At 44.7% G+C, this 13,437-nt stretch overlaps 1 protein-coding gene across 7 annotated transcripts in view; it reads right to left on the reverse strand.

The window, feature by feature from the left end:
* celf1 (cugbp, Elav-like family member 1) overlaps window positions 1-13,437 on the reverse strand; it is a 148,602-nt gene that overhangs the window by 133,363 nt on the left and 1,802 nt on the right. For all 7 annotated transcript variants that reach the window (XM_061735647.1, XM_061735633.1, XM_061735675.1 and 4 more), the window contains exon 2: window positions 5,430-5,617. In XM_061735647.1, coding sequence (XP_061591631.1) covers window positions 5,430-5,617 — 188 coding nt within the window. The remainder of the gene's footprint in view (window positions 1-5,429; window positions 5,618-13,437) is intronic.

Below are 13,437 nucleotides of genomic sequence, written 5' to 3' on the forward strand. Positions count from 1 at the left end.
ACCCTGAACAATACCAGAACAACCACAAACAAACAGAACCACCTCAAACACAACCAGAACCACCCCGAACACAACCAGAACCACACTGACCACAGCCAGAACCACTCCACACAGAATCAGAACCACCTCAAACACAAACAGAACCACCCCAGACAGAACCATGATGTTGAATGTAATTTCCTGTCTTTAGAATACCCAATCAGCAGAGACCACCCACCAGGTAGCCCACCAGATAGCCCACCAGATAGCCCACCAGATAGCCCACCAGGTAGCCCACCAGATAGCCCACCAGGTAGCCCACCAGGTAGCCCACCAGGTAGCCCACCAGATAGCCCACCTGGTAGCCCACCTGGTAGCCCACCAGGTAGCCCACCAGGTAGCCCACCAGATAGCCCACCTGGTAGCCCACCTGGTAGCCCACCAGATAGCCCACCTGGTAGCCCACCAGGTAGCCCACCAGATAGCCCACCAGGTAGCCCCTCTGGGCTGGAGAACGGCCCTCTCCTACTACAGGCCCACATTACAGGGCTGTCCCTCGTTAGTGAAACACAGCCGGGCCTAGAAAAATCTACCAGGAACTCCTGCTAGTGGAAACGCGCCTATGAGCACCCCACACAGAACCAGAACCAACTAAAACCTGTCAGAGAAAACCAATCTGAACAGAACCAGAACCACCCCTGACAGAACCAGAACAACCCTGAATGAGACCAGAACCACCCCATGCACAACCAGAACAGTGCCAAACACAACCAGAACCACCCCAGACAGAACCAGCACCAATCCGAACAGATCCAGAACCACTCTGAACACAACTAGAACCACCCCACGCAGAACCAGAACCAGAATCATCCCCAACACAACCAGATCAACCTCACACACAACTGGAATCATCCCAAACCAGAATTGACCCCAGAAAAATCCAGAACCACCACAAACACAACCAGAAGCACCCCAGACAGAACCACAACCATCAGTCATCATGTGTGTGTGCCATGATGGCTGTTCATCCACGTGAAAAGAAAGACAGGTGGCTGACAAAGTCACATGGTGACTGAGTCTTGCGTGATTCAAAATGGCGGGCGAGATTTAATCTCATCCAGTGAGAACAAAAGAACTCGGAGGCTTTATGGCCAAGATAAGAGTGTGCATGTGTGTGAGGGGTAAAACCTAAAACACTAGAATAACTTCTCACCACCAGAAAACCAAGCTCTTCTGATGTTTCCCACACAGAGACATCAAAATGTGGAACTAACTTCACATGTGCGCTCTGAGAGAAAAGAGGATGAGATTCGGGAAGCCACTGAACAACGCTCTTAACGTCAGCCGGGGGGCCCTGCTGTAAATCGGGGTCATTAACCAATGCATCGTCCGCACTCACTTTCACACTAACCTCCACGAAGGGGTATAAACTGCAAAACCCGCTGGGACATCTCTGACTCATTTGAAGCAATTCAAAAGGAAAAAATTAGGTAAATCGGCATCACGTTCAAGAATATTGATAGAGCTATGATAGGCAAATAGTTCTTAGTATCCAATATCCCACCATGAGAAAATGATCACCAAGGAGATTCATTGGCTTAACAGTTGAAAGTATTGTTTAAAACCAAAAATCACAGGAAATGTTTGCTGCTTAAGATGGGTGTCTTATGATGCAGCAATGGCTTATGTGCCTACCCCGGACAAATTAACTGCTGCACTGTTTATGAATGTTGTGAACTCACGCTTGGTCACAGCGCTGGCACCATATCTTTAGCAAAGAACTTGGTTATTGAGCAAGTTAAATTCCAGTAGTGTTGAGTGACACTTTAAAACAATTTGGGCTACGACCCCTGTGTTTGACTTTTTGGCTTGTCTGATGCACTAGTGCTCGTATGGGTTTTTTTTAAAGTGCTGGAAGAAGGTTGTAGTTTTACTCCGTGAAATATGACCTGGCCCCTTGTGAGCCAGGTCCTGATCCAGGTTTCTTCCTTCCCAAAGGTGAGTATTCTTTGTTTGGCTTAAAGGGAAAGTTCGTTTTTTTTACAACCTGGACCTTATTTCTGGCATTTTTTATGGTCGTATACTCACCCAGGCAAATTTGGTGTCATTTGGAGTCCTTCAGAAGATATTAGGGGTTTTTTTGCGAGCCGCTTCTCCATATAATGGTAGTGAACGGGGCACAGCGGGACACAGACGATGCAGCGTCTAAATAACACATGATTGCCGCGAATCTCGTTCATTTCTTTTATGAATCACTAGATCTGCTTCTGTGCATCTTCCAGGACCTGTTGTCTACACCCGGGGCTGTGTGTGTAACAAATAAATCAGTTTGTAAACAAGACCTCTGAACTCATGACGTCATCTCTGTGCGCGCATCCCAGACACAACTCTGTGTACAGCTGGAGTTCGCTACTGTTAGTTTACTGTTAGTTATTTGAAACATGTCTGAATATTTGTCAAATTCTGAGGTTGTGGACGACGACTTTGAATATGATGGACGTCCTTACCGTTTTGAGCCAGAGTATACGGCTGAAGAGCTCACTGAACGGAGGACAGAGTGCGCGCACAGAGATGACGTCATGCAGGTCAGAGGTCTCGTTTACAAACTGATTTATTTGTTACACACACAGCCCCGGATGTAGACAACAGGTCCTGGAAGATGCACAGAAGCAGATCTAGTGATTCATAAAGAAATGAACGAGTTTCGCGGCAATCATGTGTTATTTAGACGCTGCATCGTCTGTGTCCCACTGTGCCCCGTTCACTACCGTTATATGGAGAAGCGGCTCGCAAAAAAAACCCTAATATCTTCCGAAGGACTCCAAATGACACCAAACTTGCCTGGTTGAGTATACGACCATAAAAAATGCCAGAAATAAGGTCCAGGTTGTAAAAAAACGAACTTTCCCTTTAAGGTTTTTCTCCCACTAGGGGAGTTTTCATCTGCCATTGTTTATGTAATAATTGCTCGGTGGTCATGTTCTGGGGCCTCATTTATAAAGCTTGCGTGCGCACAAAACAGGGCTTGAAAGATGCACACGCCACCTTCTACGCAAAGGTTGGGATTTAAAAAAAAGAAACTAACGGGAAAAACTGCCAACGTAGATGGTGAGGTGGTGAAATGAAGCCAGATTCATGTCATACATTTAATGTCATCACATATCAGACTTATAATATAATAGCGCTGATCGTGTCCCTCTGTGTGTGAAGCTCAGCGTCAGACAGGACGCGGTCACTTCCAGCTGCACCATGCGCTTGGGACGCTCTGGTGCTGCTGGTGCTGCAGCCGCGGTGCAGGACACACCGGGCCGGGAACCTCCTCGTCACCCACGCGACAACTGGAGAGTGACTGAGGACAGAACAAATAAGTGCTGGGCCACTTTCCTCTTGGCCTCCACCTTCAGATCGCACCACTTCTTTTTTATTTCTGCCACAGATCTGTCCGTGGCACTCATGGCATTTAGCGCAGCAACAATGTTGTCGATCTTAGTGATGCCATTACTGTGACCACCAAATAATGTGGTTTTCCTGCCTCCACCTCATCCACAACATCTCCATCTCAGTCTCCGTGAAATTTAGTGGCACGGTGGCTCGACACGTCTCATTCATCCTGAAGCAGAAACAGACTGCAGGTGGCGCTGCGCATGCTCAGCAGGTTAATTCATATGCAAATACAGTCATGAAGTAGTTTGCATTGACCATTCATGGTAAAAGGTGGGCGTGTAAAGGGCGGGATATGAGGCGAATTCATGTGCGCAACCTTCCAGCTGGACTGTGATTTATAAAGAGAACATTGCGTGCAGATGTGCGTGCACACGGTTTTATAAATCAGGATTTTTATGTGCGCACGCCATTTTCGGCTTTTGAGCACACGAACACTTTTAGTATGAATCCTACGCACTCTTTTATGAATGAGGCCCCAGGTCTCTGCAAAGCGCCACTAGATACAACTTGTAGTGTAATAGACGCTATATAAATAAAATAGATTGAATTGAATTGAATTGAAGTAGCAATGTTAGCACGGCATGTGTTGCACACCTGATGTTGCATGGCAGCTTCATTTTTTTTTTTTAAATGGCAGCTTCTTAAAAAAATAAAATTAAATAAAAATATCCCAAATAATCCCACACTGTTGAGGGGCTATTCCTGCTTGAAAATAAAGTTTCAGTTGATCCAGCTTCTGACTGTTTTGCCCAGATACCCAAACCCAACAATCGTATTTCCAATAAAATGATCATATGCTACAAGAACGGGTTTGCCTTGGGGCTAAGGAGGCGTGTCTGAGTGAAAGAGAAAATGAGGATAAAATAAATAAAACGTGACAAAACACCAGGTCAATTATGGATCAATTACTCTGCTGAATCTGATTCAAAATCAGACTAATAGTAAATAACAGTTGTAAACAGATTAAACAAATTAAAGTGCTGTGTGAAAAGTTGATGCAGTCCAGTGCTCTGCTCACTCTCATGTCACATGACAAACTTGTAGGCGCTCACGTTGCAATAAAAAATTGCATTTAATTATATTGCGATATTATCGCAAATACAATTAATCATCCAGCCCTAGTTAGCTGGTCTGTGGAAAGCTCAATCAACTGATTCCACATGTAAAGAGCCTTCTGTCATCATACTACTCATCTAACTAACTTAATCTAACTAATGGTATAAAGTTCCAAAATGACCAACAGAAACCATTCAGGTAGAACAAAACAACATCCAAAGCAATGTAGGAACATTTTTCAAAAATCAGCATATGAAAGCTCAGAAAAGGAATCTCAAGCTGATACAAAAAAGAAACAATTTAACACAGTAACTGCAATTTAAGGGGGTTCTTGGTTCAAACCCTGTGTGAAGTTTGCATATTCTCCTTGTGGTTATGGTGGGGGGTTTGGCTTCCTCCCACCGTCCAAATACATGTACTCAGAGTAATTGCTTATTGTAAATTGTCTACAGGACTGCTTGTATAGTGGTTGTTTGTCTAAATGTGGTCATGTGATGGACCGGAGATCTATGCAGGGTATACCCCTGTCTTTTGCCCAAAGAGAACTGACACAGGCTCCTGCAGATTCCTGGACCCTAAATAGGAAAAAGTGGAATTTGTCTGTCCACAGGAAAGTTTTGTCATGTTATGTCCGCTTTGTCTCTATGGAGGAGCTGGAGTGTCAAGACAATATTCATATTAAATTCATAATTAATGAATGAATTGTTATTTAGTCCCTGTTACCCCACGTTGTCCCCAGCCATATAATGCCACATGTCTGTGTGTCTCTGTTGTAACACTCATGGGACATGGGGCTTTTCAGGTTTTGTCACATATAAGACACTTCAGAGTGTGTGTGTGTGTGTGTGTGTGTGTGTGTGTGTGTGTGTGTGTGTGTGTGTGTGTGTGTGTGTGTGTGTGTGTGTGTGTGTGTGGTGTGTGTGTGTGCTTGTATGTTACTAAATACTGACCTTTACTCTGTGGCGGATTTTGGCTACGGTCTCGGAGGATATTAATCTCGTAGACTGCTCCATAAGGTTCAAAAAGTTCACGAAGCTGCTCTTCAGACCAAGACCGTGGAATCTGGCCCACAAACATCTTAATGGCATCAACATCTGGTTGATCTGGATGGTCCAGGGTTCCATTCATCTTTTTTCCTCTACAAAGAAAACATGAGGGCTTTAGATAGAAGCAAGTGTGAAAACCTTTTCATTGAAGAACACAAATTTCACTGATTAATTTAAGAATAATCAGTGCACTCTTACCAGGAGACATTTAATAGACATTCCTCCACATACCAACTACATAGCAGCATAGTGTTGCAGACCACGGTTGCAGAGTATGTCATGCCAGTGTATCCCCAGATTAATGTTTAGTGTAAGGCAAGGCTAGATGACATAATAGCAATGTTGACAACAATACATTTTGTTACATCTAAACCTAACCCTGTTTTTAACCAAAGGTTTATTTTTGTCCTGGTGTCAGGGTTTCCCCCGTTCCGGTTTTATTTTGAAGCCCTGTCCTGGTGTTTAAGTTCTGGTTTGACCTTCCTGTTTCCATCTGCCCTGATCGTCTGCACCTGTGTCTCGTTATCCTTTGTGTATATCTAGTCTTGTCTTTCTCCTGCTCCTTGCTGGTCCTTACTGTTTGCTCCCTCCATGTTCTTCTCGTCAGGTTTTCCTAGTTTTCTTCTTCATGTTCCATTTTTTGATCCTGCTCAGCAGCGTTTTTGGTTAAGTTTTTTGTGAATAAATCTCAGTTTTTTGGAACTCCTGCCTCCTGCATCTGGGTCCTCACTAAAACCATTCCTGACACCTGGAGCTGAATGAATCCCCTGAGTTAAGTTATTTTACATTCTGTGAAACCTTAAAAAAAAAACTATTTGTTCCTGGGTCAGTATTTTGTATACAGCACTCCAAGCATCAATCAGAATGAATACGTTTGTGTCTAGCTTTTTTCCTCTTGCTCAATGGGCGAGGCAGGTTGCCCGCTGATCCCTTCTATTTAGTGTTACTATTGAACCCCTGGCTATTAAGATGAGGGAATATGCTCTGTTGACTAAACAGGCTATGGATAGGTATTCAAAACTCCCTGTCACTTGCTGGAAAGGTAAATTCAATACAAATTATCACGCCTAGACTTGTATACCTGTTTCAGGCTGTGCCTCATCTCTAAAGCCTTTTTTTTTAAAGAAATTCAGCAGGAGCATGTCTATGTTCGTCAGGAATAAAAACATCCCTCAAATCAGAAGAGTTCTTAGAAGGAAGGAGGACGGCGGTTTGTCCCCCACCAAACTTTTTATATTACTCCTGGCCAAGAAACATTCATAAACTGCTCTCTTGGCTCTCTTTTGTGTATCCCACTACATCTGAGTAAACGCCTGTGGACAATGTAGTCATCCAGGGCGCTTTAAAAAATATGGTCTCGACTTAGAACCTTTTTTTTTTTTTTAATACCCAGCAATAACAGGCCAGAAGCCTAAAAGCCAGTTTTCTCAACATTGTATGAAGCTTTTAAAAAAAAAAAAAAAAAAAAAAAATATATATATATATATGAGGGGGATGGGGGGTAACACACAACGGGCACTCAAGCAAACGGAAAAGGGAACAGGCAGAGACCCAAACAGCAACCATTTCAGGTCTCTAAAACTAAATCAGTACTAGGCTACTGCGATTATCTGTCCCCCAAAACTGTGGGGTGAGTATGTAGGTGAGTTAGCAGGTGTGTATGTCTGTGTAACTGTGTGTGCAAAGTGAAAACAAGGTTTTACCTGAACTGCAACTACATTGGAGGAGGGAGGGCACAACCACACCACCCAAGAGACCAGGGGCCTCATTTATCAACCGTGCGTAGAAAAGGTTCTAAATTCTGTCGTAGGAATGAAATTTAGAATGTTTGTAAGTACAAAAAAATAATTATAATTGTAATAATAATTATTACTGTAATTATCAAACGTGCGGACACCGGTCGTACGCACACTAAGTAAGTAGTCAGTGATGATAAATCCCACCTGTTCTTAACTGCCGTGCTCGTGCATGGTTAGGGTCAATTGCATTCAGAAACGCCTCCAATTGACCATATATGGAGCAACAACAGCTCCTGCTTGGAGGTGCAAACACCAACAGAGCTGTTCTGCAGAATAAATGAGCCGTGCGTTTAGGCCACCGGGCAACAACGTTTGACAGAGACATAGTTGCATCGCAGATTATTTGTGCATTGATTGAATGAAATCCTTTCCTGTTCACGTAACTGAATTCATTGTGTGATGGTGATTTTATTGTGATGTGGGTGCAATCTATAGCTCCAATTATGTTTGGGAATCCGGCGATGGCGCGAAATCCTCGTTTGATTTCGGCTTGTTGGTGAAGTGTGTATGGCAGGGGTAGGCAATTCCGGTCCTCGAGGGCCGGTGTCCTGCATGTCTTAGATGTTACCCTGCTTCAGCACACCGTGATAAAAGTATCTGTGTCATTAACAGGATTGTGCAGCCCTGGATGACAAGCTGATGACGATGATTAATTAGAATCAGGTGTGTTAAAGCAGGGAAACATCTAAAACATGCAGGACACCGGCCCTCGAGGACCGGAATTGCCTACCCCTGGTGTATGGGAACTGGATGTAAGTTGGGTCTCACTGAACAGATCAGCACGCTCTTTGAAAACGCGCTCCCTCGGAGCGCAGGTTCTCTAAATCCTCCAACAGTGCAAGATAAGCCATGGTACTTGTATTTTCCTTACAGGTCGTCCTGCCACAGCTGTCTTTTATAGTTTGTCACACCAATTATTCAAAATCTCTGCTAAATTACTAATGGAGAATTTTTATTAATTAGAGGAAACGGGTAACATGTGTGAAGTTTGAGATCGCTGAACACTGTGACTCTTTTTATGGGTTCTATTTGTAGTTTCACTCTTCTACCACTGGATTTTGTGTGTACACATGGTCAGAGTTGTACTGGTGCGTAGGAAATTTAAGCACAAGTTGATAAATTCCATACTTTGCGTGGGAATGTTCCTACGCACACATTACGCACACATCTGAGCATACGCACGGTTGATAAAACGAGGCCCCAGGAGTCGACAAGGAAGAAACCCGAACCCAGGCCACCAGCAGCCCAATGGAGGACAAGAAGAGGGCGGGAGGAAACCCCCCACCAGCAAGACCCGCCCCCTCCCAGCAGGTAAGCCCATACCCGGGTCCGGCCACCATGGTCCCCCCGCCCCAGGCCGAATGTGGGAAACATGGGTGGAGGAAGACCTCACTCCCGCCCCCGGGTAATGACTGTGTGTGGGTGTGTCTAATATGGTTAAACAGGGAGGGGGAGGTCAGGCCACCATGTGGCTATGCCAGTAGCCACATTTGGCAGTGCCCCCCCTCCAGAGACCATATGTGCAAGTGATCTTGTGATGTGTACATCTGTTGAGTGTAGAGATGTCTAAGATTTTATTAAAAACTGAGGAGCAGGTATGTAAGACAGTGTCCCCCACGCCCCGGACCCCCCCAACCCCTCGGACCTAATCAATGTGTGGGTGAGTCATGTAGAGGAGCAGGAAGAGGAGAAAAGCATGAGGACAGGAGGAAGGCCCAGTGGTACTGGTACAACCACACTGAGCCCCCAGTGTGGAGCAGGAGATGTTACAAACCTCCATTCACACCCACGACAAAGAAAATAGAAACCTGAGAAAGAGTCCCCCAGCTGCCACGCCCATCCAAGCACCCTGCCCCCACACAGCAGACACCCCAAAAGCCCCAGAGTCCCCACAGATGCCGGGGAAGGTGCCCCCCAGCGCAGGCAGCCACCCCCCACCAGGCAGAGGCCCCCGATGCGGTTGCTCCAGGCCCACACCGGAATGGTCCGGGCCCTCCCCAACCACCCCACCTGCCGCCACGAGGTAACCCGACCCCATAGACCACCAAATTCCCTCCGGGTCAGGGACAGAGCTTCCCAAGTGTTCTCTGTGCACTGTGAGCAGATATTAGAGGTCCCATCTGGAAAAAAACCCATCTGGAACATCCCTTTTCCTGTATAATGTGTTCTGTAAAGAGCTTTGTATTGTATAAGTTGCAAGTTTGGATTCTTGGTCATAGTGAAAGTATTTAAACATATTTGTGAACAAGAGATTTGATTAATGCTAAGAGATAAGTCAGCCTCCCATTTTTAGATCGGAAAAGAGACTGAGTTATCTATTTTTGACATTAATCTGTATAGTTTTTATAGTCATTTTTGGGTGTTTAGATTTAGGGTGCTTTCACACCTGTCCCGTTTGGAGCAGTTGTTCCGGAACAGGGAGCGTTTCCCCCTAAAGATCGGATCGTTTGGTACATGTGAACACAGCAATCGCACTCGGATGCGGGACAAAACAAGCGAGCCGAGATCTCCTAGTAGAGGTGGTCTCGGCTCGATTCCATTCGAGACCTGAAGCGGTTCATTTTTTTTATTTGTAGTGAGAACATAATCGACACAGCAACCGACACAACTCCATTCATTGTGTATGTGCGACTGCGGCGCAAGGAGAAGAGTCGGTGCAGCCTCCACCCCCTTCTTTCCTATTGGACATGCAGAGATGTCGTCCCAGCGCGGCACAGTGAAATTAAAAAATGTTCAATTTGGGCAGGGTTTGCGCAAACGCCGTGGCAGGCGGCCTCTCGCCCGCAGTGAGGTTCGCTCTGCGCCGGTAGCACATAAATGAACGGGATCACCGGCGGCAGGCTGCGCTTTGCGTCCTCTCTATGAAAGGGGCGTGTTGTTTATCCCGGGGTGCGGAAGAGGAAACTCCTCCTACGTTCATTTCTGACCAATCAGAGAACAGTTGGTTCGTGCATGGCATTTGTTATCAGCTTTGAACCGCTACAGACGCTTGCCTTGTGAACACAAACGAGAAACGGAACAACTGTATCGATTTAGCCCCTGAATCGGAACAAAACAAACGGGCCACAGGTGTGAAAACTCCCTAAGTAACTCTTTTATCTTAACGGGAAGTTGCAGATCCAGTTGGTTGAGTTTATATTTTTGACTTATTATGGACTTGAGTTGTTGGTATTCTAAAAATATGTTACTGCTAACCCATATTGAACAGTGAGTGTGTTAAAATGTACAAAATTTCTGCTTATGATTATATGTTCTAAATTGTTTATTCCTTGGTCTCTCCACTGGGTGAAGTTTACAGTCTTTTTTTTTTCTTTTTTTTTAAAGATTTTTTTGGGCTCTAGTGGCCCTTTATTGAGATGCAGACTGGAAAGGGGTAGAGAGAGAGAACGGGGAAGACACGCAGCAAAGGTGCGCGGGCTGGATTCGAACCCGCTGCAGGAGGAGGAGGACTGTAGCCTCAGTATACGAGCCGCCGCTTAACCCACTGCGCCACCGAGCGCAGTGGGTTTTATCATTTTTCAGGATTTTATCATTTTTCAGGATGTCTGGGTTGTTCCAGATGGTTGTGCGATCACATGGAAAAAGTGAGACTTTGGCTATTTTAAGGAAGTCCCAACAGGCTGTCAGAGAGGAGCTAATATTAATACTTTTAAAGCATTTATGATGTTTAAAGGAGCATGAGGCTCCTTTTAAGAAATGAGACTCATTAGCACCACCCTTTGACACGACGGCCGTCGGGGGTACTGCAGCCAACAGCGAAGCCGGCACGGGAGAACGGGGAGAACGCGCATGCAGCGTCATGTGACGTCACATCCGCAGGACAGCGCGGGACATTCGGCCTCCGAATTGCAGCACATTTTGCAGCACACAGCCTGTTCTAGGCAACGGAGAGATACACTAGAGGGCTCATTCATCTGACATTATTACTAGAAAACTTAAAACGTATACGAATTTTTTTCATAAATCCTGCCTCAATCCTGCCTCATGCTCCTTTTAATATTTTGACTGATAAATGGTAAATCTGAGATTTCCAAATCATTGCAAAACACTTGAATTGACTATTTAGTGAGTGATTTTTGCCTCATTTTAAGATATACTATTATATACTACACTTATGTAACTAAGTAGTACTGGAAGTTGGGTAGGTCTAAACTTCCAGTCTCTGTTTTTTTGTAATTTTTTTTTAGGCTAGTACATGGTGAATACTTAGAACCCATTTTAAATTAAAACATTCTCTAAATGCAGCACCTATTCACTGTTATATACATTTTTGCCCAATCTCTGATTAACCCGTCCTTTCAGCATGGCACAAGAAAAGATTGAGTCTTAAGTTTCATCAAGGATCTTTTCAAAGATAATACATTTATCCCATTTAAAGCAGCACAACGTAACTTTCAGCTTTTCTGAGTTTGGCGGCATCTTTTGGACAAAAGCGGTAGTGCTTTACCAGAAAGAACACTACGTTTCCCATGAGCACCAGCGCGTACTGCCGGAAAGATCCTGTCCCGTCGCTGCATTTGTTTTGAGAGAAGACGGGACGTTTTTCTGTTTCACCAAGTGAACAGACGGAACGCAAAAAAAAAAGATGTTAAACTGCTGGAAAGGAACTGGAATTTACCGGAATACCTTAAACAAGGAATAGCGGTATATGGAGAAAATAATGATTATTAACGGTCTGGATCCATATGAAATCCCTACTAAAGAATGAAGCTCCTCGTCGGAGCGCCACTCTTTAGAAGGATTTACTGCCGCAGTTCTGCACAACCCACGTCTTAGGCTCCCTTGTTTAGGAGTGTTTGGCAGCTGCTTTGGTAAATGTTTGACTCGCCATGTGTTTCAATAAATTAGTATAATAGTACAACATACAGTACATGTTTTGTATTACTCTTACTTTTCTTTTCTTTTTTTTTGACTGCTTTGAAGAGGCTCCGAGGCGTGAGCAATATTTTTTTTTCCTCGTGAGATTATTTTTTTTCCTCTGCAGCTACAAATCAAATAGTTAATATTTTTTCCTCAACAAAATTAATCGCACCACAGAGAGCTGGCCAGCAACTGCGTTTAGCTGGAGAAGTGGGGAATAAAACCCGTTTGAATGATCCGACCCCGGTCTGTGAGTGTTTGTTTGTGGTTTAATAAACCCGTGTTTTGATCTGACGCCCGTCTGTGTGCGTGTTTGTTTGTTTACTGAGGAACGTTATGTTTGGTCGGACTCGTTACAGCCGCGATCCAAGCCGACGACTCTTTTACTCTTTTAATTTGTTATCTCAGATAATTGGCCAGCCTCCGTGTTTCTGCCTCCGAGCAGGAAAGCGCTGAAAAGTTAAACCATTAGCGACCTTTTCCCCACGTCTGTTGTGTGGAGCTGCTGCAGCCACAACGCAGCAACGGGTTACCAGCTCCTGCAGAGCTGCGCTCCAAGCCCCGCCCATTTTCATCTCGACTACAAATCGGGAAGGAGGGGGAAGTGACGTATGCCGTAAAGCAGTCAAAGCAAATTTGTAGTTTTTTAGTGTGGCAGGGTTCCTACCATGCTCCTCAAAGTTACATAGTGCCAGTGAAGGTGATACAGACCCCCCCAGACCATGACAGAGGTGTCATTAAACCTGTTGGAAGTTGATGTACCATCACAATGACTCTGGAAATATGATATCAAGGTGGAAAAGTTACGTAGTGTCGCTTTAAACAGCTAAAGAAGGCCTTTGACATCCCACAATCACACCTTCAGGTACCTAGATCCACTTGATAAAGGCTTGGTGTTATTTACATCAGGATCCAAAGTGCTGCATATCCATTATTGAATCTTTTAAAAATTCAATGGGAAGAAGAATTGGGCTGAAAATTTCACAGTTTGCCAGGTGTTATTCCAAGAGTAACACCTGGCAAACAGGAATTACAAGAACTCATCCTCTACCGGCATAAGACATGGTTTATTACAATGTAAGGTGGTGCTCAGGTTGCATCCATCACCAGGTGAAATAGTCAGACTGGACCCCGGTGCTGATCCATCCTGTGTGAGGTGTTCTCACGGCCCTGCAGACCTGAGTCTTAGGCTTTGGTTTTGTCCCCAACTAAATTAATTCTGGGAGCGAATATTCAAAATAATTTAATTTATA

The sequence above is a fragment of the Cololabis saira genome, chromosome 2 (assembly GCF_033807715.1).
Source record: "Cololabis saira isolate AMF1-May2022 chromosome 2, fColSai1.1, whole genome shotgun sequence".
NCBI classification, from domain to species: domain Eukaryota; kingdom Metazoa; phylum Chordata; class Actinopteri; order Beloniformes; family Belonidae; genus Cololabis; species Cololabis saira.